This window comes from Gracilinanus agilis, chromosome 4 (assembly GCF_016433145.1).
Source record: "Gracilinanus agilis isolate LMUSP501 chromosome 4, AgileGrace, whole genome shotgun sequence".
Classification (NCBI taxonomy): Eukaryota; Metazoa; Chordata; class Mammalia; order Didelphimorphia; family Didelphidae; genus Gracilinanus; species Gracilinanus agilis.
Genome location: NC_058133.1, coordinates 466,343,493 through 466,370,209, shown reverse-complemented (window position 1 = coordinate 466,370,209; position 26,717 = coordinate 466,343,493). Strand labels below are relative to the sequence as shown.

At 40.7% G+C, this 26,717-nt stretch overlaps 2 protein-coding genes across 4 annotated transcripts in view; both read left to right on the top strand.

The window, feature by feature from the left end:
* Positions 1–17,064: 17,064 nt before the first annotated feature.
* On the top strand, positions 17,065–19,002 carry LOC123247198 (lys-63-specific deubiquitinase BRCC36). Its single transcript, XM_044675999.1, has one exon. The coding sequence runs from the start codon at positions 17,078–17,080 to the stop codon at positions 17,861–17,863; it is 786 nt and encodes a 261-aa protein (XP_044531934.1). The 5' UTR covers positions 17,065–17,077; the 3' UTR covers positions 17,864–19,002.
* Positions 19,003–26,101: 7,099 nt separating this feature from the next.
* Positions 26,102–26,717, top strand: part of TSPAN2 (tetraspanin 2) — a 67,848-nt gene continuing 67,232 nt past the window's right edge. For all 3 annotated transcript variants that reach the window (XM_044672401.1, XM_044672399.1, XM_044672398.1), the window contains exon 1: positions 26,102–26,170. In XM_044672401.1, coding sequence (XP_044528336.1) covers positions 26,102–26,170 — 69 coding nt within the window. The remainder of the gene's footprint in view (positions 26,171–26,717) is intronic.

Here is a 26,717-nt window from a genome sequence, read left to right as displayed (position 1 = left end):
TCTAAATAGTAATTCTTACTCTGCCACTTATTGTTATGATAATAAATTATAACTACCAGCTCTCTGGAGACATTTTTTCATTTAGTTTATATTATCTTTTAGAATCTTTATCTTCTATCTCTGAAACAATAACAAGTATTAGCTCTAAGGCAGAGAGGCAAGGGCTGGGTGATTGGAGTTAAGTGACTTGCCCAGGGTCACACAGCTAGAAAGTGTCTGAAATCAGGTTTGAACCCAGGACCCAACTCCAGTTCTGGCTCTCTATCCACTGTGCAACCTAGCTGCCCCTTTTAGTCTGTATTCTTAACATTTCCTCAATCACTTTCTAAAGTCTAGACCAATGACAGCAAACCTTTTTAGAGACTGAGTGCCCATACTGTAACCCTTGTGTAGAATATGAACCCCAAGGAAATGTTGCCATCACGCTGCTGGGCAGATGGGGGCAGGTGATGGGAGAAATATCCCAGGAACTCATGGAGAGGGGGAGGAGAGCAGCCCACTCCAGCACATGTGCCATAAGTTCACCAATATGGGTTTAGAAGATCAACAACAAAACAATAAATCAAGCCCTAATTTGTAACCTTTGCTGATTTCAGAAGTGTAAATGCTCACACAGAAAATCTCCCCTATGCCAGCTGATTTCAGTTTCTCGTTTTTTTGATTATTCATATGCCTTTAGGCAAGTCTGGGTTCCTCAGCCATAGAAAGGGAAGACTTCACCAGAAGACACCCAATCTTCCTTCAGCTCTAAAAGGAGAACACTAGCCTCTATTGGGTTTGTATGCCCAAGGGCTCCATGCAAAAGGGAAATGTAAAACTTAGCCCTCAAAGGCTCAGTAAAAACACATGCTCCAAGTCCCCAGTAGGTGGGGTTAAGGCACCAGGGATGTTTTAAGTTCTGTAAAGACAAGAGATACAAACCTGCTCAGACAGCTGTGGTCAGCCAGGAGGACCTCAGAGCACATGTAAAATCATCCGGGAAAAGAAAAACCTGAGCCCAGAGGATTCTGGGTGGGGCAGGTTCTGAGCCCCTGTTGGTCCACTTTCCAGGAGGAAAAGGAACCAGAGTCCCCCCCAAATTGTGCCAACCAGGGAGAAATCCTGAGTATTTAATGGAAAGAAAATAGGGCTCTAGAGAAAATCTTAATAAATGATCTTTCTAATTTGACTAACCCCAGAGAGAGGGTGGCAGGTACTGGTTCCTGCTAACCACAGGCTGCTGAGGAACTCTTGTCTATATGATAGCCATATGGGTCAAACTCATCATAAAAGATGCGATGCCAGGGGACTCCAGAAGGAAAGCCCCAACCTGTAGTGGTCTGGTTAGGATAGGACTCCCCCAGGGAATAATGAGGCATTTACCTGCACCAAAACCTAAATATTCTACTTTTCTCAGAGGGTGAGGAAAAATCCAGGGTTCACTTTCCTAGCCTGCTTTGGAGAAGTTACAGCATATCCTGTTCATTTCTGTCTTCCATCTGAATCTAAGCAGGTATATTTTATGGAGCAATAAGAGATTCTCCTTGACTTTATTATTCATTAATTCAACTCATACATTTAAGGGCTACTCCATGCAGAGCTGTGTGATGATGTAAAGGCAAGGGAGCCAATCTGATCCCACAGGCAGGAAGATATAGGTTCAAGACACATACTGGCCAAGACACTTAGAAGACTTCTCAGAGTGCCCCAGGTAACTAACTAGCCCTCTTACCCTAAAGAATGTGATAATAATAATAGCTGGCATGTATATAGAGCATTAAGGTTTGCAAAGAACTTTACACATGTTATCTCATCTGAGCTTCATAACAATTGTGTGAAGCATGTGTTATTATCATTATCCCCATTTTCCAGATGAGGAGAATGAGGCTGAGAGCCATTAAGTTACTTATTCAGGGGTCACACACAACTAATAAGTTTCTGAGGAAGAACTAGAACTCTAAATCTAAGACCAGCCCTCTATCTCTGCATGACCTAACTGCGATGCTAAAGCAAATCCCTCCATGGGAATTTCCCTCAACAAGGAAATCACAGACTAGAACAAATTGTGGGGCATTGTGTTAAGGTAATAGAGGAGATCCCAAAAGGTGGAAAATAAGGTAAGTTCCTCTCCTAGAAAGATTTTCTACCCTTGCACTGGAACAACTTATGTTGTAAGTACCTTAAGTTGCAGAAAGAAAAATTTCAACTGGATGTAAGGGGAAACATTAACAATTAATAAAGCAATGCCTTGGAATCAAGAATAAAAGAATGCTTTAGGGCAAGTAGGTTGCACAGTGGAGAGATTGCCAGACCTGGAAAGAGGAAGATGCATCTTCCTAAGTTCAAACATAGCCTCAGCTACTTTCTAGCTATGTGCCTCTGGGCAAGTCACTTAACCCTTTTTGTCTGTATTTCCTCAGCCATAAAATGAACTAGAGAAGGAAATGGCAAACCACTTTCAACATCTTTACCTAGAAAACCCCAAATGGAAAGTGAAAGGATACCCATCAATTGGGGAATGACTGAATAAATTAAGAGTATATGATCATAATGAAATCTAATTGGGTTGTAAGAAATGATGAGCTCAGAAAAACTTGGAAAGACTTAAATGAATTGAAGCAGGATGAAGCAAGCAGAACCAGGAGGACATTATATACAGCAATAGGAATACTATAGTATAAATATCTATTAATAACAGCCATTATCAGCAATACAATGACCAAAAATAATCCTAAAGGACTCGTGATAAAAAATGCAATCTGCTTCTAGAGAAAGAACTGATGGAGACTGATTCCAGACCAAAGCAAAATTTTTTCATTTTCTTTGTTAAATTTTTGTGTTTGTTTCCTTTTTGTTTGTTTTTGTTCGTTCCTTCCACAAAGGATTAGTATGGAAAAAATGTTTTCATGATTGCACATGTAAAGTCTATATAAGATTACTTACCATTTTAGCAGGTGCTAAGGAAGAGAGGGAGAGAGAATTTGAAAGTCAAAAAATTTTTTAAATGTTGGAAACTTTTTATATGTAATTTGGGGAAAATAAAATTAAATGTTTAAAAAATAAATTGGATCATGAAGAGTCAGATAGAACTGAAAACAACTGAATAATTGAAATTTGGGAATCTGGACTGACTGGAATCCCAGGGGGGCCATTAGAGATTCACAGTCCTTGGGTAAATCAGTTCCTATCTTGGGGACTCAATTGCCTCAATAGTGAAAATGAGGATTGCACCGTTGACCTCTAAGGTCCCGTCTAACTCTCAATCTATGATGCTATAATTTTGAAACATGTGACGAGTAGTAAGAGCTATCCAAAAGTGGAATAGGGTGTCTTGGGAGGTAGTGAAGTGCTTTTTCCCTGGAGATCTCTAAGCTAAGATTTAATGACAACTTTCTCAGAATAGTGTAAGAGAGCTTTGGTTGGACAAGATGACCCCTGAAGTACCTCTCTAGCTCTGTGGTTCTGGTTTCCTATAAGGGCCATGGAAAACTTCCCCTATCTTCTAAAGTCCACACAGCCCCCCTCCTACCCCATCATTTTAGCAGATGACCTCACTTCCTGCTTTCAAGAGAAAATTGAGGCTATTAAATTCAAACTTTCAGAACTCTTTGCATTAAAATTTCTTCCACATATTTAGTTATATGGAGGTTTTATTTTTTTTACCCATTAAAAAAACTTATAAGAAGCCAACAGCACAATAAGGCAATGGGACTCCAAACCAGTGAATGCCAAAGCAACTCAGGGCCCCAGAAATGTGTGTGAGGGAAGTACTGTGATAGAAGATTTATGTTTCATTTCTTTTTTTGCTATAGTTATGTTTTAAGGCAGATACAGAGGTCAGTGAATAGAGAAATGGGTCTGGTTTCAGGATGACCTAAGTTCAAATATAGCCTCAGATACTTGCTGTGAGATCTTGGACTAGTTGTTTAATTTCTATTTGCCATAGTTTCCTTGACTATAAAATGAAGACAATAAAAGCACTTATTCCCATGGTTGTAAGGATCAGATGAAAAGATGTTTGTAAAGCACTTAGCACAACTTTCTTCCAAAATAAATTCTGATAACAAAGATAGGAGCTTTGATGGCCACATCCCTTCTACATTTTTTTTTTTTACATTTTAGACTTCAAGTCCATATCCTGATTTCCTCTTCACTGTGGTTGGTTTTGATGCTGAGACAAATTTAAATTTCACATCGTTTTGACAATCAATTTCAATATACAATACCCAAGGAAGGATTTTAAAAAACTTTATAACATGAGAAAATTTGAGTCTAATTTATGCTCCTAAATAACATCTCAAACATGCACACACTCTAGGAGAATATTGTTGTAAAACTAGTTCCAACAGTTCCCCAAGTCCTGCACATCAATGCTGGATTTACAGTTTTATTTCTAGAAAACAAAACAGTTATATTGATGAGATCTACATAGAACATTATTCATTATAATGATATTTACAGTTTTAAGTAAGAGAGGAAGAAAGGAAGGAAGTTAGGAAGGAGGGAAGGAAGGAAGGAAGTTAGGAAGGAAGTTAGGAAGGAAGGAAGGAAGGAAGGAAGGAAGGAAGGAAGGAAGGAAGGAAGGAAGGAAGGAAGGAGGGAAGAAAGAGAAAGTTATATGTCAGTCATAGGATTTAGAAGTAAAAGTGACCTTTGAGATCACGTCTTTAGTCTTTATTCCTTATAGAGGATTATAAAGTGTCCAAAATGATAGGTGGGAGCCAGATATAGGAGGGCTTTAAATTCAAAGCTAACAATTTTGTATTTTATTTTATGGACAATAGGGAACCATTAAAAAAAACACCTTTGAATAGAATAGTGATCATAGATAAATAGACTTGCACAAAAATATTTATAGCTGTGCTCTTTGTGATGGCAAAAAACTGGAAAGCAAAGGTATGTCCTTCAATTGGGGAATGGCTGAACAAATTGTGGTATATGTTGGTGATGGAATACTATTGTGCTCAAAGGAATAATAAACTGGAGGAATTCCATGTGAACTGGAATGACCTCCAGGAATTGATGCAGAGTGAAAGGAGCAGAGCCAGAAGAACTCTATACACAGAGACTGATATACTGTGGTAAAATCGAATATAATGGACTTCTGTACTAGCAGCAAGGCAATGACCCAGGACAATTCTGAGGGATTTATGGAAAAGAACGCTACCCACATTCAGAGGAAGAACTGCAGGAGTGGAAACACAGAAGAAAAACAACTGCTTGAACACTTGGGTTGATGAGGACATGATTGGGGATATAGACCTGAAAAGACCACACCAATGAAACTATCAATAATATGTAAATAAGTCTTGACTGACCACACATGTTAAAACCAAGGGAAATGTGAGTTAGATGGGGGTGGAGGGGGGGGTTTAGGGGGGTGAAGGGTAAAGTAAAAACATAAATTATGTAACCATGGAAAATTTTCCTAAAAATAAAAAAAAGAAGTAAAAGAATTAAGTTTACCTATATGCAATAAACTATTTTATATATATATATAAAACTAGTGACCTAGTCAGTCTCATATTTAAGTGGCATTAATTTGCTGGTTGTGCAAATACTGAATTGAGAGAAGAAAGACAGGAAGCAAGGAAATCGAATGGAAGTCTTGGAATAGTCTGAGTGAAAGGTCATTTGGGTCTGATCTAGGATGGTGACTGTGTGAGCAGAGAGAGGCGAATAAAGGAAATAAATGTAATTGTAAGAGTGAAAATGATGAGCCTACCCATAAAAGAACAATTTTATTATTAATCAAAAGTAATAGGAGGAAAAGATGGAAAAATAGGAGAGAGATATAAAAGATACTTTCCTTATTGCTTCATTTAGTTTGCTATTCTGTGGCTGCCATTAGAGCCACCCTCACAAGAAAGTCAGGTCAGCAACAAACATGGAAGAGAAGAGATGGAAATCCGCTCTTGCCCCCGGTTTATCAAACCTATTCTCTGCCCACTAACTCACACGCGTCACCTCTCCGGAACCAGCTACCGCTTTCTATTTTGCCGGCACCACATGGGGGTGGGGCAGGATAAATATCCCCGGCACTGCCCCACCCCCACCCCCCCATGATCCCTTGACTCTATTGCTGCCTTTTTCGGGCTGCCATTCTATCCTCGTGACTCAATCCACTTAATGAGTTCCTTCCGGATCCCCACTTCCGGGACAAGTTCCCTCAAGCTCACGCCAGCAGTTGTACTCGAAAGGAGAAAAAAAGGTAAATTTCCTTCTCTCGTAATGAAGGTAGAATCCTCAAGACCTGGTAACTGATTAAAGATGGAGGATGAGGACGAGGCCAGAATGACTTGCTGCAAACTCCCAATGTCAGAAAATGGTCCTACCCTTGTCAAAAATAGGGAAATTGAAAGGTCTAAGAAGAAGCATCAGAAGATGGAACCATGTGAAGGATGCGAACCATGTAGCTAGATACATAGATGCAGTGGAAGATGGTCTGGGGAATGGGGAGAGGAAGCTAAGAGAGGGACAGTAGTTGCCAGCTAGTTAACTAAAGTCATCAGACATAAGGCTGTGTCCACCCGCCCCCCTCCCCTTGGCCCCTTCTCCGATTCATCTGTACCTTTCAGAGAGATAAGTCAACCACAGAAAACTGCTACAAAGAAGTAACAGAATTGTGGGAGATAAAGGAGGGTTGATAAGGTTGTTACTTTATTTATTCTTCCACGAACATTTAGAAGTTCTTGTTGGAGAATAGGAGATAACCCAAGCGGTGTCTTCTCTAATTCTCTTCATATCTTTTTGATGAGCCGTATAGAAAATAGGAAAAAGAAAAGGGGCATCTGTTGTCATGTGAATTGGAAGAAGAGATTGTATAGAGTAAAAATTAGCGTTTTATTCTCAATGTATTCTTGGCTAGGAGTAGAAACTCCAAGTAGAGATTAAGTTTAAATCATTAGCTTAATTAGATACAGCTTTGCTCTCCCTTTACCCTTCCCCTTCCCAGTCTTTCACATAAACCCTTAATGAGTGCTCTTTTGCATAGCTGGAGGATATTGTATTAGTTTCCTATAAATTAGGGAGTTCATTTGAATCTTTGGGTCTCTGACCTAAACACAATGTCCTCTCCACAGTCTTTTGCAAGATAGGCAATAAAGCCCTATCTGTCTGCACATTATCCTGGCCTCTCTGGTTATTTGAGTGATTAAATGGGGTGCGTTTTCCTATACCAACACCCATATACCAAAAATTCCCACTCCAGACAAGATGAACCAGGGTTAAGGAGAATTATTCTTTTTTTCTGGATGAGGGAATAGGAAAAGTTGAAACGTTGATATTGGAATCAGAATTCAGTTCAACAGTTCAATTCAGGGAAAAGTATTTTTAAGTTCCTTGAAGGGCAGCTAGGTGGCTCAGTGCTGGAGTCCACAGGACCTGGGTTTAAATCTGGCCTCAGACACTTCCTAGCTGTATGACCCTGAAAGAGTCACTTAAACCCCCTGCCTAGCCCTTCCCCTTCAGTCTTAGAGTTGTTACAAACAGAAAGTAAGGGGTTAAAAACAAAACAAAACACTCCTTGAAAGGAACGAATGTGTTTCATATTTGTCTTTCCATCAGTCAGTAAACATTTAAGTGCCTACTGTGTTCCAGAAACTACACTAAGTGCTGGGAAACAAAGAAAAAAGCCTGGTCCTGCCCTCAAGGCTCACTAATGGAGGGGAAAGGGAAACAACATATAAAAAGAAGCCGAAAGAGGAAGAGTTGGGGTTGGGCTGGGGTGATAGTCCTGCAGCCTAATGGGAAATGATGAGATGGTTTCCCTGGGAGGCTTCCTTAAATGGAGGAATAAGGAGTGATATGGATTGAAATGTCCCACAAACCCTGACACAATCAAAAATGTGAGTTGCTTAGATTCACAATTTTGAGAAAACTCCTTGCATCAATCTTTAGACATCATTTAGTTCTGTTATGATTAAAAATGATAAAGACTGATATGATAAGAGAAATTAGTAGTTTAATTAAAGCCATGGCCATGTTGGTAAAATATATATATGACCGCATCTGCCTAGCTTTTAACACTTCCCTGAATTTAAAACAAACAGTTCCTTGGTTGGGGTCTCTGCACAGCAAACACAGGTGGTTCAGTTTCCCTGTCACAGAACTAGATTCAAGCAGTGTTCAGTTTCCACACTCACTGCCTTCCTTAGAGTCTGTGCAGAAAAGAGCAAAACTTGACCTAAAGTTGCTTGAGGAGGATATTTAACATATCATTAGCATGCCATTTACATTATGGCTTGCTCTCCTCTGACTGGGCAGAGTGAACAATGGGTAAAACCACTTTACCACTGGGTACAGTGACATCAGTTCCCTGGAGACACAGGGCAACAACTGCCCAAACAAATGGCCCCTTCCTTAGTAGCCAAGCAAGAAGAAAAGCCTTCCTGGGAGCCCCTACACACACTTTTCTCTCTCTCACTCTCTAATTACTTATTTACTATATTGAGCTACTCTGTTACTATATTCTCTTGTAATAAAGTTTGTTTCCTTGGAATGGAATCAGTTGAGTCATCAATCAATTCTTTGGACAAGACCCAATAACTATTAACCCTCTCAGGAAGATCTCTTTATTGTTCTCTCTCCACCCTCTCTAATCAGAGGGAAGGATACTGAAGACAAGGGGTACTGAAGAGATGTCAGTGTCAAGAGTTGATTTGATCTTGCAAGATGTGGATATCCCTAAATAGTCAACCAACTTTTATTAAGTGTCTGCTATGTGCTAGGTACTGGGGATACAATTAATAAAAGAATCCCTACTCAAAAGCAGTCACCATCCTGGTGTAGACCTCCTATCTTGATTACTACAATAGTCTGCTGGTGGGTCTGCCTGCCTCATGGCTCTTCCCCATTCCAATTCATCTTCCATCCAGCCATAAGGTGGTTTTCCTAAAACACTGATGAGAGAAAGACAGACAGACAGAGACAGAGAGACAGTCTCAAATTCCAGTGACTTACTATTGTGTCTAGGAGCAAATACAAAATGCTGTGTTTAGCATTCAAAGCCCTTCATAACTTATCCCTTCTTTCTTTCCCTTCTTACATTTTACTCCCTAGCACATACTCTTTCTCCCAGTGACAGTAGCATCCTGACTTTTCCATGAAGAAAATACTCCATCTCTTGGCTTTGGGTGTTTTCTCTAGTTGTCCATTTGCCTAGAATGCTATCTGTCCTCCACTCCAACTATTGAGCTTCCCAGCATCCTTTAAGTTCCAATTAAAATTCTCACCTCTACAGGAAGCTTTCCCTAACTCCTCTTGGTTCCAGTGCCTTCTCTGTTAATTATCTCCTACTTATCCTGTTTATATCTTGCTGTGTACATATTTGTTTGTATGTTGCCTCCCCATTAGATTATAAGGGACTTGCGGGGCTTGTTGGCTCTTTTTCTATCCCTGGGGCTTAGCACAATGCCTGGCACATAGTAAGAGCTTAATAAACATTCATTGAATTACGTGCAAAAGATTCAACAGGTATGTTTTAGAAAGAATAGTAGGATGGGAGATCAGGAGATCTGGGTTCTAAATACTAGTTCTGCCACTAACTCGCTTGACCCTAAGCAAGTCATTGAACCTTTCTAGGCCTTTGTTTCCTCATCAGTAAAGCACTGGTGGTAGTGATGGTAGTTTCTTGATACTGGATTGGTTTGCCATTTGCTTCTCCAGCTCATTTAGCAGATGAGTAAACTGAGGCAAGCAAGTTTAAGTGACTCATCCAGGGTCACACAGCTATTAGTATCTGAGATGACATCTGAACTCCTCCTGACTCCATGCATAGTACTCTATCTACTGCATTACCTAGCTGCCTTATCAGTATAAAATTAGAGAATAGGAATAGAAGGTCACTGTTGTCTCTCATGCCTCTCAAATGTTTTCAGAAGAAGGTATGGATTTGGAGCAAAGACATGTGTGGATTCAAATCCAGTCCCAGACACTTACTAGCTAGCATTTGTTTCCTTATCTGTAAAATGGTTACCACAATTCCTTATGTGCCATTCTCACATGATTGCCTTCAGGTTCAGATGAGATAAAATGTATAAAATGCTTTGCAAGCCTTACAGTTCTCTATATAAAAGCCATCTCTTATGGTTATTATTCTTTCTCTGTAGGGCTGCAGGGGGTGTTACTATGATAAATCCAAAACTGCTAAATTTTGAAAACAAAAATAATAGCTCCCATCGCCACATGAGGAAACTGAGATGAGGATTAGCTTCATTTTACTAATGACAAAACTAAGGTTCAGAGTTTAAATGACTTAACCAAGGTCACTGGGCTAGTAAGCCATATAGCAATGACTCAAACACAGAATTTCTGACTCCAATTTCAGTGTTCTTTCCAACATACTCATACTATCCCTTTAAGAACTTTTTAGAGTCAGGAAGACCTGAGTTTAAATCTGGTTACAAGAAATTGCTTATGTTCCAAGGAATGTGAACCCACAGGTGCTGTCAAGTGAAAGATCATCTGATAAGGTGGGATAGAAGAATGATGGATGGGTAACTCCCTGCTGAGGGGCATCAAGGCAGCTATTGTTGGGCTCCCAACAACAACTTGGAGGTCAGGTGTCTTTCTGAGGCAGGTATCCAAGATTGAACAGATTGTCTCCCAAGACTTTTCAAACCAGATCCCCACATTTAATTCTTCAAATAGGTACAAATTTAATGTGGAAGCAGTGGGAAGCAGTGGAAAAAGGGATTGCTCTGGAGTCAGAGGATTTGTGTTCAAATCCATATTCTACCTTTGTGACCATGGGCAAATCACCTCAGTTTCCCTAATTTCAAAATAGAGTTGGACTAGAAATTCCTGAGGTCTCTACTGTAACTATCATACTATTTTAACCTCTTAAACAAATACCAGTCCCAGGAAATTGAGCAACTTTACTTTCTCCCTAAAGGGTCTGTTTCTTCTCTGACCCCAGGAATAAAGCTAAAAAATAAGTGACTAGCCCAGGATCACACAGCTTAGTAAATATCAGAGGTAAGATTAGAAGTCAGAACTTTAAGTGGGGCAATTTATTCTACCACACTGTCTTCAATCCCTCTTAGTTAATACCTTGGGGGAGTGAGTTGGGATTGTATTTATGACTTCTTTGGTGAGAAAATTATTCCTACCAAGGCTGAGCTTTAATTTATGGTATTATCGAGTCATTTAGAGGCAGCTGTGGCTCAGTGATTAAGAGCACTGGGCCAGGAGTCAGGCTAGACCTGGGTTCCAATCTAACCTCAGATATTTTTAGCTATGTGACCTTGGACAAGTCACTTAATTTCTGATTACTTGACAAAAGGATCCATTAGATCTAATGGAGGAGGAAATGGCAAACCACTCCAGGATCTTTGTCAAGAAAACTCCATGGATAGATATGGTTCATGAGATCAGGAAGAGTCAGACACAATTGAATGACAGAACAACAATGAAGACTTGGGGGCACTGAAAAGTTAAATTACTTGCCCAGGGTCACACAGCTGAGAGGAACTAAGCACTAGACCTGAGCCCAGATCTTCATATATTCTCCATCTCTGCTTCCTCTCTTTCCTTATAAAAGCACTAACCCCACAAAAAAAAAAAAAAGAGGGAGGGAAGAGCTGCCTTTCCACAGGACCCTAGAAAAACTCTTAGTTTCCCTAGATGTTTATCACTCTCCTGCTTCCAGCAGAGATTAAAATGCCTCTTGGTCTTATTTGATCTACATCTTGGAGAGCAGGTATGGATCCTCCCTCTCTTCCTCCCATGATTGAACACCAGAAGCTGCCCAGCTAAGGAAGGAAATCCTGCTGGGCCCTTTGCTCCTGCTGCTACTGCTGCTGCTACTGCTACTGGCTTCACAACTGTAGAAAGCAGAGTCAGAGGTGGGTGCAACAAACCTGTGACCATGGAGACGTTGGGCAATCATGAAACCGAGGCCCCAGCTTTCCTTCCCTCCCTTCCTCCCCAGGCATCCAGGGGATGGTTTGCTAAGAAGCCCAGGAGCCCACAGATATTTTCCATCAATAGCTTCTTAGTAGCACCATCAACACACTGCAAACTCAGCAGGCAGGGAAATAGCTCATGTCTTGCCAATGGAAGCCCCAGCTGTGCTGGTGGTGACCGCCAAGGAACAACTCAGAAAGAAAGTGCTTTAGGGCTGGGCTGCCCTGAAGAAAGGCTCAGGGAAGCCAGATACCATGCATACAACAGGACCCAAGCAGGCCACTAGCAAAGAGATCCCCAGCCAGGGTTTAAAAAACACTAGAAGAAAAAAAGCAGATATGGCCCATTTGGTGCAAGGTCCTATACTTAGTGCTAGAGAAATGTACCAAGAAAGCAAACTTCCCATCAGGGATACCCAAGACAGTGTGTGTGGGAGGAGATGAGGAGAGAAAGGAGATAAGGAATGTAAAAGTGGGTGGCTGGTGGGCTGCCCTGTCCTACAAACCCTGCCAAGTAGCCATAAACAAAAGAACTTGGAAACAATAATTAGTTAATTAGTATGGAGCCACCTTTCAAATAAGACATATGGGCTGCTTAGATTTACAATTATGAGAAAACTCCTCACATCACATGATTGAAGTCTTTGATTAAGAAGGTTCAGATTCCCAATCACACAGGATGAGGTTCAAACAATGCTCCATTTCCACAATCACTGCCTTTCTTGGAGTCTGACCAGAATCAGTGAATCATGGGTAAAGCCACGCAGACCCAAGTGAACCATGGGAAAAGTGACATCAGTTCCTTGGGAACAGGTGGGCAACAACTGCCCAAATAAATGACCCCTTCCTTAGTAACTAATTAGGATAAAAAGCATTCCTGTGAAAACCTCTTGGGGGCTTTCCATCACTATGTCTACTCCATCACCAGGGTCATTCCATTGCCTTCCTTCCACTCTCAATAAAGCTTATTTCCTCATCATGGAGACTGACTGAATCATTACTTCTTTGGACAAGACCCTGGTATCACTGCCCATATCACAAGCATCAAGCAACATAAAAATGCAAATGAAATAATAATGATGATGATGATGATGATGATGATGAAAACACATGTATACCTTTTTTTGTTTTGTTTTGTTTTGTTAAACTTTTACTTTCTGTCTTAAAATCAATTCTGCATATTGGTTCCAAGGCAGAAGAGCTGTAAAGGGTAGGCATGGAGGTTAAGTGACTTGTCCAGGGTCACACAACTAGGAAGAATCTGAGGCCAGATTTGAACCCAGGACCTCCCCTCTCTGGGTCTGGCTCTCAATCCACTGAGCCAACTAGCTGCACCCCCTCCTTCTCATTCATTAATTTTTTAATGTAAGATGTCTTTTTTTTTTTACTATGAACTTAACAAATGTGAATATTTCAATATAAAGAAAGTAGAAAAGGGATCATGAACTTCTGCTGTGTACCGGTTGGATTTTTTACTTAGTATTTTTTGACTTAGATTCTAAGACAGAAGATAAAGGTTTGTTTGTTTGTTTGTTTTTTTAAAGAAAGGATTCATCAGAGCTTCAGAAAATCCTCACGCCCAGAGAATGGCAAGAGTGAGAATAGGTGGGTCATCTTCATTTACTTTCAATTCAGTCCATTTTCTTCAAGTGAGTATTCTACTATGATTTGCTCAGATACTTTTCAACTTTATCTCCTACTTCCAGGTGTGTGCTGGTAAATATTTAACAACCAGCTTTCCAAAAAGGGCTTGACACACTTTTAATTTTAATCTATTGATTAATGTTTTGTCCATTACTTTCTTAAGTCTAGAAATCAATAAAATGATGAATAAAGTCCTTATTTGTAGCCTTGGTTGATTTTGAGGTATAAAAACTCATAATGAAAATTTAACACTCAGTTCTCAAAAGCCATTTCAAGCTGGCTCCCATAGGCCTTTGCTTCCCTTTACAAATGCATGTTCTAGCCAAACTGGACTATTTTGTCTTCCCCTAACATTCTCTTTCTTTTCCTTTCTGTGGAAAGTGTGCTGAATTTGAAGCCAGAGAACATGTGTTCAAATTATGAATCCCCCCATATACTAACTGGGTGGCCTTGGGGAAGACCATGCTGCATAAGGTAACAGGAAACATCATTTTATGGAAAAGTCAGTCATCTCATATTGAAATGCTCATGTTGAATGTTTGCGAAAAAGAACACCATGAAAAAAATAATAGTTCATACACAACATCTGTTGCAGAAGAATTAAAAGAAAAGGAAGTCTTCAAAAACTTTACTTGATAAGATTCTCTAAATTGATGTGAAGGTGAGAATAGTAAAGAATAATGAGAAATGTATTGGAAAATATGGGTCAAAAGTAAGGAACAAGAGGCCAGAGATTTTTAGATGACTCTGAAGGCTCACACCTGTATATCATGAACCCTTAGAGAAAAGAACTGAAGAACATTGAACATAGAGAAGAACAAATAACATCTCACCAAAAAAAAAAAAAAAGATGAAATTGATTATATTTTAACAGACAGGAAATGACTCATTACCAAAGTAGGAGGCATCCCTGAATCTGTGTGCAAACAGAACACCAACTTTCTAGAGCAAAGGTAACCAGGACCTGTTAAAGAAGGTGATTATGAAAACTTGAGATTAGGATGGAAAGACATAGACACAGACCATAATAACTTCCCAGAGAAATTTAATGGATATCAATTGCTTAAACAAAGAGATAATAATGAACCTTAAAAAGACCTTTGTTAGCAAACACCTGCATTAATCACCAAAGTAGTTAAGTGTAAACCAAGCATACATAAAAGAAATCCATATTGGAAGCTACAAAATCGTAAGAACATTGTAAGAACAAAATTGTAAGAACATGAAACCATTCATGAGGTTTCAGAAGCAGAAAATACTAGAGGTGTAGAAAAAGAAAAAAAATTCAGACATTATTAAAAAAGAAAGACAGAGCATCAATAAATACTTACTCTACCTGTCTACTTTCAAACTGTATATAACATTTTAATGAGAAATCCACACGTGCTTTGAGCACATCTCCCTTTATGGAGAGTTAGACCAAGCTCTCTTGAGCTGTAATGAAACTCTCCACAAATCTCCACAGAATTCTTGAAGCAAAGAGCACAATGACTCCAGCAAAGAGGGCCATCTGGAGGTCTTCACCATGCATAAAGAATCCCTATTCAAGTAGGACTGCCCTGGATCTCTTCCACCATGGTGGCAAACATCTTTGGTAAGCATACATTTCTCTACCTGTTTTTACACTTTACCAAAATATATACAATGGATAATGTACAATGAGATGAACATTCTCAGCCACTACTAATGTGTTTGTTTTGCTTAACTACACCTATCTTTTAGAGGAAGGTTGTTATTTGAAGAGATGGGTTCTCCTTGTTCTGCTTATTTCACTTTGCATCAGTTCACATAAAATTTTCAAGGTTTTTCTGAACTTATGGAGCAATAATATTCCATTATAACCATATACCACAACTCGTTCATCCATTCCCCAAGTGATGGTCAATTTCTCAGTTTCCAATTTCCTGCTATAAAAAGAGCTACTAAAAATATTTTGGTATAGGTAGATCTTTTTCCTTTATCTCTGATCTCTTTGGGATACATACCCAGTAGCCATATTGCTGATTCAAAGAGCATAACTAGTTTTATTGTTCTTTGAGCCTGGTTCCATATTGTTCTCCAGAATGGTTATATCAGTTCACAGTTCCACCAACAGAGTATTATTTCTGTCCTAATTTTCCCACATCCCCTCCAACATTTACATTTTTCTTTTTGGTCATGGGTCACATTAGCCAATCTGATATGTGAAAGGTGATATCTGAAAGTCGTTTTCATTTGCATTTCTCTAATCAATATTGAGAACATTTTTTTTAATATGACTATGGATAGTTTTGATTTCTTCCTCTGAGAACTGCCTGTGCATGTTGTTTGGCCATTTTTCATTTGGGAATGCTTTGTATTAATAGTTACATAATGTAACATTTCTTTCATATTTTAATGTGTTACACATAATATTTATATTTTACATTTAACATGTCTTACATGTTTCTTTTAAATCTTACTATATTACATATTGTACATAATATAGGTTACATTTTGGGGTATTCATGTATCAAACTTATTTTTACATTGTAATATCTATTGTACACATTCTTTTAAATTTTAATATATTACATATTACATTTATTTTACATTTTAACATATTATGCATAGTAAAACCTTTATTTCATGTTCTAATATAGCATAAATATTTCTTTTAAAAATTTAATATATTTCACATTATACATATTGTACATATTTTACATACTATATATGTAAAACATCTTTATTTTACATTTTAATATAACAAATATTTATTTTTGATTTTAATGTTACCCCTTATATTTATTTTACATTTTAACATATAGTAAAACACTTTTATTTTACATTTTAAAATAGTATATATTTCTTTAAAACTTTAGTATATTACCCATTATACAAAATATGTATTTTAACATATCTTTTAAAAAACATATTGAACATAAGATCAGTTTGTTATACAAGCCTCTTTCTGTTCTTTGAAAGTTGATATGTTTTTTGATGCCTATTTTCACAATTCAAAAGAAAGTTTGAAAACGTGAAAGAGATCTATCAAGAGAGACAGAATCTAGTTCAACAACCTTGTTTTCCTAGGGAGCCAGCCAACCGTCCTTCTCCAGTCGGGACCCTCCCCCTCCCTCCTCTCCCTAAGCTTCAGCAGAGTAGCCCAAGCCTCGCCCCTTCTCCCCTCCCCCTTCTCCTCCTCTTCTAGGCGGTGCTGAGTGGCTGGAACCCCGCCCCTTCCCTCCTTCCCTAGGCGGTACTGAATGACCGGAGCTCCGCCCCCCCTTCTCCCCTAAACTTCTATGGAGTGCCTCGAATTCCTCTTCTTTCCTCCCTTCCTTTCTTCTCCTTCCCCTCCTCCTCCTCTAGACCTCTTGGAGTGGCTGGAGCTCCGCCCTCTTTTTCCTCCCCTAGGCGGTGCTGAGTGGTCTAGGCTCCGCCCCTAACCCTATTATCTCTAGCCCAACTGGCCCCGCCCCCGCAGAGCCCGCCCTCCTGCAGGCCCCTGGACCCTGCAAGAAGCTGCGCAGGCGTGGTAGGCGTGGCAGCTTAGGTGATCAGCCGGAAACACAGAACACTCATCCGCCATGGCTGTCGTGGCGGTGCACCTGGATTCGGATGCGTTCCTGGTGTGCCTCAACCATGCCCTGAGCACAGAGAAGGAGGAGGTGATGGGGCTGTGCATCGGCGAGGTGGACACCAGCAAGATCGTGCACATCCACTCGGTGATCATCCTGCGGCGCTCAGACAAGCGCAAGGACCGCGTGGAGATCTCCCCAGAGCAGCTGTCCGCTGCGTCCACAGAGGCCGAGCGGCTGGCTGAGCTCACTGGCCGGCCCGTGCGGGTGGTAGGCTGGTACCACTCGCACCCGCACATCACCGTGTGGCCGTCGCATGTGGACGTGCGCACACAGGCCATGTACCAGATGATGGACCAGGGCTTTGTGGGCCTCATCTTCTCGTGCTTCATCGAGGACAAGAACACCAAGACTGGCAGGCTACTGTATACGTGCTTCCAGTCGGTGCAGGCGCAGAAGAGCACCGACTATGAGCGCATCGAGATCCCCATCCATGTAGTGCCACACGACACCATCGGCAAGGTTTGCCTCGAGTCGGCCATTGAGCTGCCCAAGATCCTGTGCCAGGAGGAGCAGGATGCCTACCGCCGCATCCACAGCCTCCCGCACCTTGACTCGGTCACCATGATCCACAACGGCTCCGTCTTCACCAAGAACCTGTGCAGCCAGATGTCGGCCATCAGCGGGCCGCTGCTGCAATGGCTCGAGGACCGACTGGAGCAGAACCAGCAGCGGGTGCGTGAGCTGCAGCGGGAGAAAGAGCTGCTGCTGCAGGAGCTGGCAGCCCTAGACTGAGGCCCGGGAGGGGGTGGGGAGGGACAAGGGAGGGGTCGGTCATTCCTGGGGTTTGGTGGTTTGCTTTCAGTCCACCAACAGACCTATGGCAGGCACGCTTGTACAGAGATTCCCTGTGTCCCAAAGCTGGAAGAACCTGATTTTTGTATAAAGTATTTTGGCAAAAATTCCAGCAGAATTGTCTGTACATTTAATTCTGTGCACGGTAATGAAGAGAAAAGTGTACCCAAAGGGAAAGAGAAGGGAAAAGCACCTTGCTCAAGGTGCTGGGGATGCAAAGACAGGCCTTCTGGGAACCTTGGGGAGGCAGCCTATATATATATATACACATAAATATATGCAAGATAGCAAGACCTATAATTGGCACAATGCATAGAATATTAGACCTGGAGTCAGGAAGACCCAAGTTCTAATTCTGAAGGTACTAGCTGCCTGAGGCCTGGACAAGCCATTTAACCTTTTTCAGCCTCGATTCCTCACCTGTAAAATAGGGAAGAATAATAGCACCACTTGTAGAAATCAGATGAGAGAGAAATGTAATGCTTTTTGCAAACATTAAAGTACCATATAAATGCTAGCTATTACATACAAAGCAGTGAGGTAGGAGTGGAAGATATGAGGTGATGGAATAGGAAAGACTGGCTTAGAGATTGTTTTCATTGCCCAAATGTAATTAGACACTAAAGTCCATTCCTGAGTATTAATTAACCAATATATATGTGTGTATGTATGTAAACATATGTTTTCATATATTCACCCCCTCACATACAAATACACACACACACATATATATATATGAAAGACTTAAGGTAAAGAAGGCTTTTATTGCCCTAATGAAGTTAGGCACTAGAACATTCATGAATAATATACCAGGAGAGAGTGAGTGTGCATTTTAAAGAGGGAGAGAGACAGAGACAGCCAAGTGGCTTAATGGGTAGAGCACTGAACCTGAAGTCAGGAAGACTTGAATTTGAATTTGACCTCAGATACTAGCCCTGTGACCCTGAGCATGTCAACTTCTGTTTGCCTTAATCCACTGGAGAAGGAAATGGCAAACCACCTTAGTATCTTTGTGAAGGAAATCTTATGAATGTTATGGTCCATAATAAACATATGTATTGTATACATGTATACATGTACAGAGAGTATGTGTTTATATACATGCGTGTCTTGGATAAATGGTTAATGAGCCCATCATTAACCAGCAGGAAATAGATCATCTTCAAAAAATCATAAAGTTTCTTTGATAACACCAAACTTTTTCCAGAAACACAGGCCCATTTAATATCAACATTTTACTATTGTATGGTGACAAGTTATAAAATAGTCTGCAAAGAATTAAAAATGAATATTACTCAGAGGGCAATGGAGTGGAGCATTTTGGGTACAAGCAGACTGTTATGTAACAACTGAAGAAATGAAGTAAGGAATGTCATCAGGAAAGTTTTGTTTGGCTTTTTTTTAAAGGTGCTTGTCAATTTTCTAGTTACAAGACTAGAGCAAAGGATACTGATGGACAGCCTATGTCATCTACTGATGTCCTCAAGATATCAGAAGAAATAAAAAAATCTTCCACACAGAAGGATTTTTTGGGAGGATTTGGGCAAGATTCATGAAGGGTGGGTAGACATGGATGAATTGCAATCTACATTGGCAGGAACATTCACATTGATGAAATTGCAATTTTGAATAAATAAATCAGTCTGGAAGAAACAATTATTGTATTGAATATGAAAAGATTTTGACAAACTGAAAAAATGACCCCAAAAGATAAACTTCAGCCTTCTTACTCTGAGGCTCAAAAACCAGAACAATTATAGAATAAGAAACACACAGTGAATTAATTTTAAAATAAGTTGATCCAATATTGTGAGGTACCTGCTAAAAACCCAAGGACTTCTAATGCTGTTTTAACAGAAGTAGAATGTCCAGATCAGGGATAAAAAAATTGTGGACTTCTGAATAGACCACAACTCAAGTATTGTGTTCAGCTCTAGGCCTCCATATTTTAGAAGGGTAACCCAAAAGGTGGCAAAACCATGTCAAATGATGACTTTTGAAGAAGAGAAGATTTACAGAGGGATATATTCACTCTCTTCAGACATCTGAAAGACTGTCATGTGAAAGAGGAATTATTTTGATATTGTTTAGCTCAAGAGCATAGAGTGAGGGTTTAACATAAGGAAGAGCTTCCTAATGATCTTGCCTTTCCAAATTTGGATTTAATGAAGGTGATAAATTCCCTGTCACCTACAGAGATCATCAGATACAGTCACCTATAAGGGTATCGAGGAAGGAATTTGTACATTATTTGGTAGTTGGTCAAGGTGATATCAGAGGAAAGGAAGCATGGTGTGTAGTAAGTGGAAGAGCACTAAACTTGGATTAAGTCCAGTTTGGTGACTAGTGGTAAATAGCGCAGAGGAATAGATGCTGAAACTAGAGTCAGGAAGACTTCTTTTTCAATTCAAATCCAGCCTCAGACACTTCTTAGTTGTGGGATTCTGAGTAAGTCATTTACCCCCATTTGCCTAAGTTTTCTCATCTGTGAAATAAGCTGGTCAAGGAAATTGCAAACCACTCCAGTATTTTAGCCAAGAAAACCATAAAAGGGGTCATGAAGAGTCAGACATGATCTCTGACTTACTATCGTTTGTTGAAATTCAGTTTGATTTCTGTACTAGTGGATGGATAATCTTCAAGGTGGCTTGCTTTAACATTTTGTGGTTACCAGATGCTGAGATAAAGCCAGCTCAGTGATACATAGAGTTTTGAGTCTGCTGTCAGAAAGACCTGAGTTCAAATTAAGCCTTGAATCCTTACTGGATGTATGATCCTGAGCTTAACCTCACTTTCCTCAACTGTATAATGAGGATGATAACAGCATCCACCTCCCAGGGTTGTTGTGAGGGTCAAATGGGATAGTACTTGTAGAGCACTTGGCACAATGCCTGGCACATAGTAGACACTATAAATACTTATTTCCTTCCCCCTCTGACACCACGGAAATATGTTGAAGGCTCCCTACATGCCATCTGACTGAAACAGACAATTATACATAGTGGTAATTATTCAAAGAAAAGTTTCCTAGGTAACACTTGAGCTGACTCCTGAAGGATGGGTAGAATTTCAATTCTGCCCATTGAGGTGGGTGGGAGGTGGGAGAGGAATTTTAACTGAATGGAATAATATGGCCAAAGGCTGCAAGGTAAGAATGTTCAGAATATGTTTGGGGAATTGCAGATAGACTACTTTGACTAAGATATTGTTCAAATGTGTCATAGGTAGGGAAATAAAGTTTGAGCTGATGGGTACCATTTTGTAGAGGATTTTAAATGACAAGCTAGGGAGTTTTAACTTTATTAGTTAAGCTTTGGAAGCTATTGATGGTTTTTGAGCAGAGGACCAAGTTGATTCAATCCTATAAGCCAGGAGTTGGCAACCTTTTTTGGCCGTGAGAGCCATAAACACCACATTTTTTAAAATGTAATTTCGTGAGAGCAGTATAGTGCTCACAGTGCGCGCTCCTGTAACAGCGGCTGAAAAAAATTGACTTCATGGCTCCTGCAGAAAGAGCCAGATATGGCCCTCAAAAGAGCCAGATATGGCTCGAGAGCCATACGTTGTCGACCCCTGCTATAAGCATTTATTAACTGCCTACCCAATGTAGAGTTCTGTGCTAAGCATTAGGAATATACAGAGAAAAATGCAAACCCTACCACCAATGAGCTCATGTCTTCTGGGAAGAAATGCATGTGGGTGTGTTTTAACTCATGTCTACACTCTTAAACTTGGAAAAAGAATTTTTTAGTCTCTTTAAAAAAAAAGTTTTCTAAAGAGTTTCATTGAGTTTGAATCTGTTAAAGTAGAAAAGTGCAACACCATCCAGTTAGTTCACAAGATTATCAAAGAAGATGGAAATTTCCTGGCGAATTTTCAATAAAAACATTTGTATTATTAGTGGGTAGAATTGAAAAATTAGTATTGAGATTTAGTAAGTGTTGCCAGCAACGTATTTCCATTCAAATCTACATCCATTTTTCACCAATCATAGCCAATAAATTGGAAATAAACTGAACTTTGAACCAAACTTTTGAATCATTATTATAATGTGTTGTCGAGATTTTAAAAAATAATAAAGCATATTCAATCACATTGCACTCACTTACAGTAATGTCAGTGAGACCAGGTAGGTCTATCACAATGTCAACAAAATTAATATTTTAAATAGTTTATTTCATTTTTATACCTACTACCTCCTAAAGTTGTTATGAAGATCAAATAAGATAACATGTAAAATTTTCCAACCCTTAAATTTAGTGCCATGTAAAATAGTACTTTCTGACTACATTAAAGGGGCAGCACTGGGCCTGGAGTTAAGAAGACAAGTTCAAACCCAACCTCAGACCTTTCCTAGTTGTGTGACCCTGGGCAAGTTGCTTAGCTTCCACCCAACAAAGGATCCACTGGAAAAGAAGATGGTAAACCATTCCATTTTCCTTGCCAAGAAAACCCTATCGATAGCTGTGGTCCATGAGGTCATAAAGAGTTGGATATGACTGAATAGCAACAAAATCTGTGCTAAAGCTATCATCTTTATCTCATGCTTTTTCAACTTCTATTTAAGGTTTGTGATGTCCATAATACGTGGTTTATAATATATATCACATTTCAGAGCAGAAATACATATAGATTATATTGGGAGACCCCAAAATTTTACTGATAAGAGGTAAGATCAGAAGAGTTTGGAGACAAAACTTAAAGATTTCAAGAAGCAAAAGTTGTCATATATGACAAACATCTTGCTAAAATTCTATCTGTTCACCTGTTTTCTTTACCCCTGACTTTCCAAAAATTGGAACTCAAGAATAATCCTAGTCAAATTCTAGTTAGTTGAATTTTGAGTGAGGTTTTATCATACTGTATACAGAATAAACGATTTTCCTTATTTGCAAGTTTTTTGAATTGTCATAGCAATTGGCTTCATTTTATTTGTTCAGTTCAATGACCAGTAATTGCCTGCTATTTACCAGACACTGTAGTAGGGATGGGGAGAAATGCAAAATAGAAGTAAGACTTTGGCATATCATCATGGAATAAAGTACTTATACCTATTCATTGGCTGGCATGATACAAACTGATGACTTCTTTTCTTTACATTTCATAACAGAAGAGTCCGTGTTATTCTTATTCCATAATATGCAAAGACTGATGACAACAAAAAATAATTTATGCTTTCCAAAGAAAGCTTGCTCCTTAGGATTCACCCATTTCTATGGTCATCTAATGCAGTGGCATCAAACTCAAATAGAAATGTTGTGTTTGTTGTTCAATGGTTTCCTATATATCTGACTTTTCATGACCCCATTTGGGGTTTTGTTGGCAGAGTTACCAGAGTAATTTGCCATTCCCTTCTCTAGCTCATTTTAGAGGAACTGAGGCAAATAGGGTTAAATGACTTCCCTAGGGTTACACAGCTAGTACGTGTCTGAGGCCATGTTTGAATTCAGTAGGATGAGTCTTCCAGACTCCAGGCCCAGCATTCAATCCACTGCACCAAAAAGGGGTTACTAATCTGTAGGTCCCTATCAGCACAAAGAGACTTAGTTTTAAAATGTAATGTCATCTATATTTTATCTTGTTAAATATTTCTCAGTTACATCTTAATTTGGTTCTGGCCCCACTCCAGAGGGGTCTGGGCAATATTGGAGGCCACTTCTGTTTGATACCTTTGCTTTAATGCATATTCTTCCCTACTGCCACTTTCCAATGTAAATTCAAAAGACCGCTATCTTATGCTCTGTAGAGAAATCAGAGGGCAATGGTATGGGGTGGGGGACAGGGAAAAACAACTGCAAAGAAATGAATGAGATGATCAATGTAAAGTCCACCTGCTACTTTGCCTTTAACTGTTCCATAGATTTTTTCCGGTTTTATTTCCTTTGCTACTACCATCCTTTTACTTCCCACTCCTATACTCTAACACTTTCTATAAACTCTTTGAAGAATGGAGATTAGTTGTGATGTCTGGAAATGTTTCCTTACAATCAGAGAATTCAAAAGTAGAATCGGATGCTTTAGATAATAATGAGTTCCCATCTTCTCCAGTGTGTTGTTTATCATTGTTGTTCAGTCATGTCCAACTCTTCATGACTCTATTTGGGGTTTTCTTGGCAAAGATATTGGAATACTTTGCCATTTCCATTTTACAGGCCCAGGTAAACAGGGTCAAGTGACAGCTGGTAAGTAAGGCCAGATTGGAATTCAGAAAGATGAGTATTTCTGATGCTGGGCCCAGTGCTCTGTCTACCACAACACCTGGCTGCCCATCCTGTGTGTTGTAGAAGGGATTAATTTTTCAGTTACTTTTTAAACTAGATTGCCTCCCGGGTCCTTTTCATCTCAGAAATTCAGTGATTCTACTTGTCTCTGATTTTATGTGTAGTAATCAACTCAGTGTCTTTGACCTCACAGGTACTCTGTAGACTTGGTGGATCAAAGTCAGAGAATCTAAGTTCAAATCCTGACTCTGATATCTACTTAAGTTGCGACCTTGGAAAAATTACTTAACCCCTCTAAGCCTCACTTTTTCAATCTGAAAAAAAAGGTTCAATTAGGTGATGTCTAAGCAACTTTGAAGCTCAGTTCCCTCGCTACTAGCTATCAGAATACCCTACTCAAGAAGCTGTGGCCTTCTTTGTTCAGATCTAACACGTTAAGGTCTTGATGATTTGAATCCTTTTTTCAAAACCACTCATTAGCTGACTTTAGCAAGAGTCCAGACCTGGTGTCAGCCCTCCCACTCTACAAACTTAGCTGGCAAGCAGAGATAGTTGGTGACCGCAGCTGGGATCCTCCTGGCAGCTGTCTCCCTGCTGTCTCCAGACTTCATGCCTATTAAGGTAAAGATTCTTCTTTGGAAAATGGAGGGGAGGGGGAAGAGGGGAGAATCCTGCTCCTCCCTTCACATTCTCCCTAGAGAAATTGTTCTTTGTGACATGAGACATAGTCTTACTCTTTTTGGAGGAGGAGGAGGGGAAGAACATTTTAGGCCCCATGGAAACTACTGAGTGTCTTGGCATCCTGAAGGCATTCTCAGCCTGCTTTAGAGAGGTTTCTTTAGAGGGCCAAGACAAGGGCTGCTCTCTGAACCAAACACTCTGTTCCAACCTTTCAAATACATTATCTCCTATGTCTGGAATTCACTCCTTCCTCACCTCAATCTCCCAGGATCCCTTGTTCCCTTCAAGAATTAGCGCACGTGGTCCCTCCTACCGAAAACCTTTCCTAATCTGCTTTCCTTGTTGATGTGCTCCCCCTCCTCGAATTATCACATTTATGAGGTTCTGAAGTGGAATGAGTGCTACAGTCCGAAAGACACGTTCAAATTCATCCTCAGACAACTAGCCTTGTGACCCTGGAAAAGTCACTTCATCTCTATCTCAATTTCTCATCTGTGAAATGGGGATAATAATACCCCTAACTCTCAGTGTTACTGACTTGGCTTGCCTTCATAGAGAAAATTTCTTCACTTGAGATCCCCAAATATGGATGAAATCACAGATTTTATTCATAGCCATATTTATTTTGTAGATGCCCTGGGTGAATGGTACTCACTCCCAAAAGAAGGTGAACTTCTGGAAGGAAGGGGCTTTCATTTTCGTCTTTGTTGGAGCAGGTACCCAATACATGTACTCCACTGGCGTGATTTCTCCCAGAAATCACTTTCGCAGGTATAGATAAGCCCTGAGGATGTGGCCATTTCTTATACAGCTTAAGGAAGCTCACTGGTCTTGATCAAAAGGGGCCCACTGGAGGCTTTTCCTTGCCAGACGCTTCTTTTATCACTGACCCGGTGTCCAAAGGCGGCACCTCCTCCAGCACCAGCACGGAAAGAAATAGTCCCTCACTAGACACAGAGGGAGCAGAGCACTTGCTAATTCTGGCCCCCGAACCATACCCGGAGCTCTCCTTTCCCCCAGTCCACGCCCCTGTTCTTTCTCCATCACTCTCCTACGCCCTCTGGTTCCCCACTTTCTCTGTCTCCAAACCCCTCTTCCTTTTCCCTTCCACCCACTCCCCTTCCTCCAGCTCCACGCACAGCGCACCCCCCAACCCCATCCCTTGCCTCTCCGACGCCCCGCCCTCCAGGTGGCCCCGCCCCCTCCCCGCGGGGCTCCAGCTGAGCTCGGAGCCCGGCCTGGGGACTCAGGATCCCGCCGCTGCCGGGGCCGCAGGATGGGGCGCGTCCTCGGGGGCCTGCGCTGCATCAAATACATGCTGCTCGCCTTCAACCTGCTTTTCTGGGTGAGCCCCCAGCGAGGAGCGGGGTGGGCTCCCCCAGGTCGAGGGGAACGGGACAGATGAGTGGGGCTCCCCGGGGATATAGGGAGGGACTGACTGCAGCTGCCGAGTCCGGGTCCAGGCGGGCGTGGGATCGAGAGTGACCGAGAGTGACCGTGTGAAGGCTGGGGGAAGGGGCGTGTGTATGTGTACGCGAACCTAAAAGGGAAATAAGAGACATAGACACAAAGAGAGGGAGAGAGCAAAAAGCAAACGGGATAGGGAGAACCGTTGGGGAATGGAGGGAGACGAGACCAGGGATAGTAATTTTAAATTGAGGTTTCATTCTGGGGCACGGATTCCTGCCTGCCTCTGGCTGAACGCTTCCCTATATCTTCTCCTTCCTCCAGTCAGCTCTGGCTGAATGGGGCACCACCTGCTTCTCTTCACCTGGGGTGGGTATTCTGCCCTCCCCAGCCCCGCCTCCCCTTCCACCCTCTAACCTGCTTGTCCCTCAGTTCCTCCTTGCCAACCTTTCCTCCCCTCAGAAGCCGGGGGGGGGGGGGGGGGG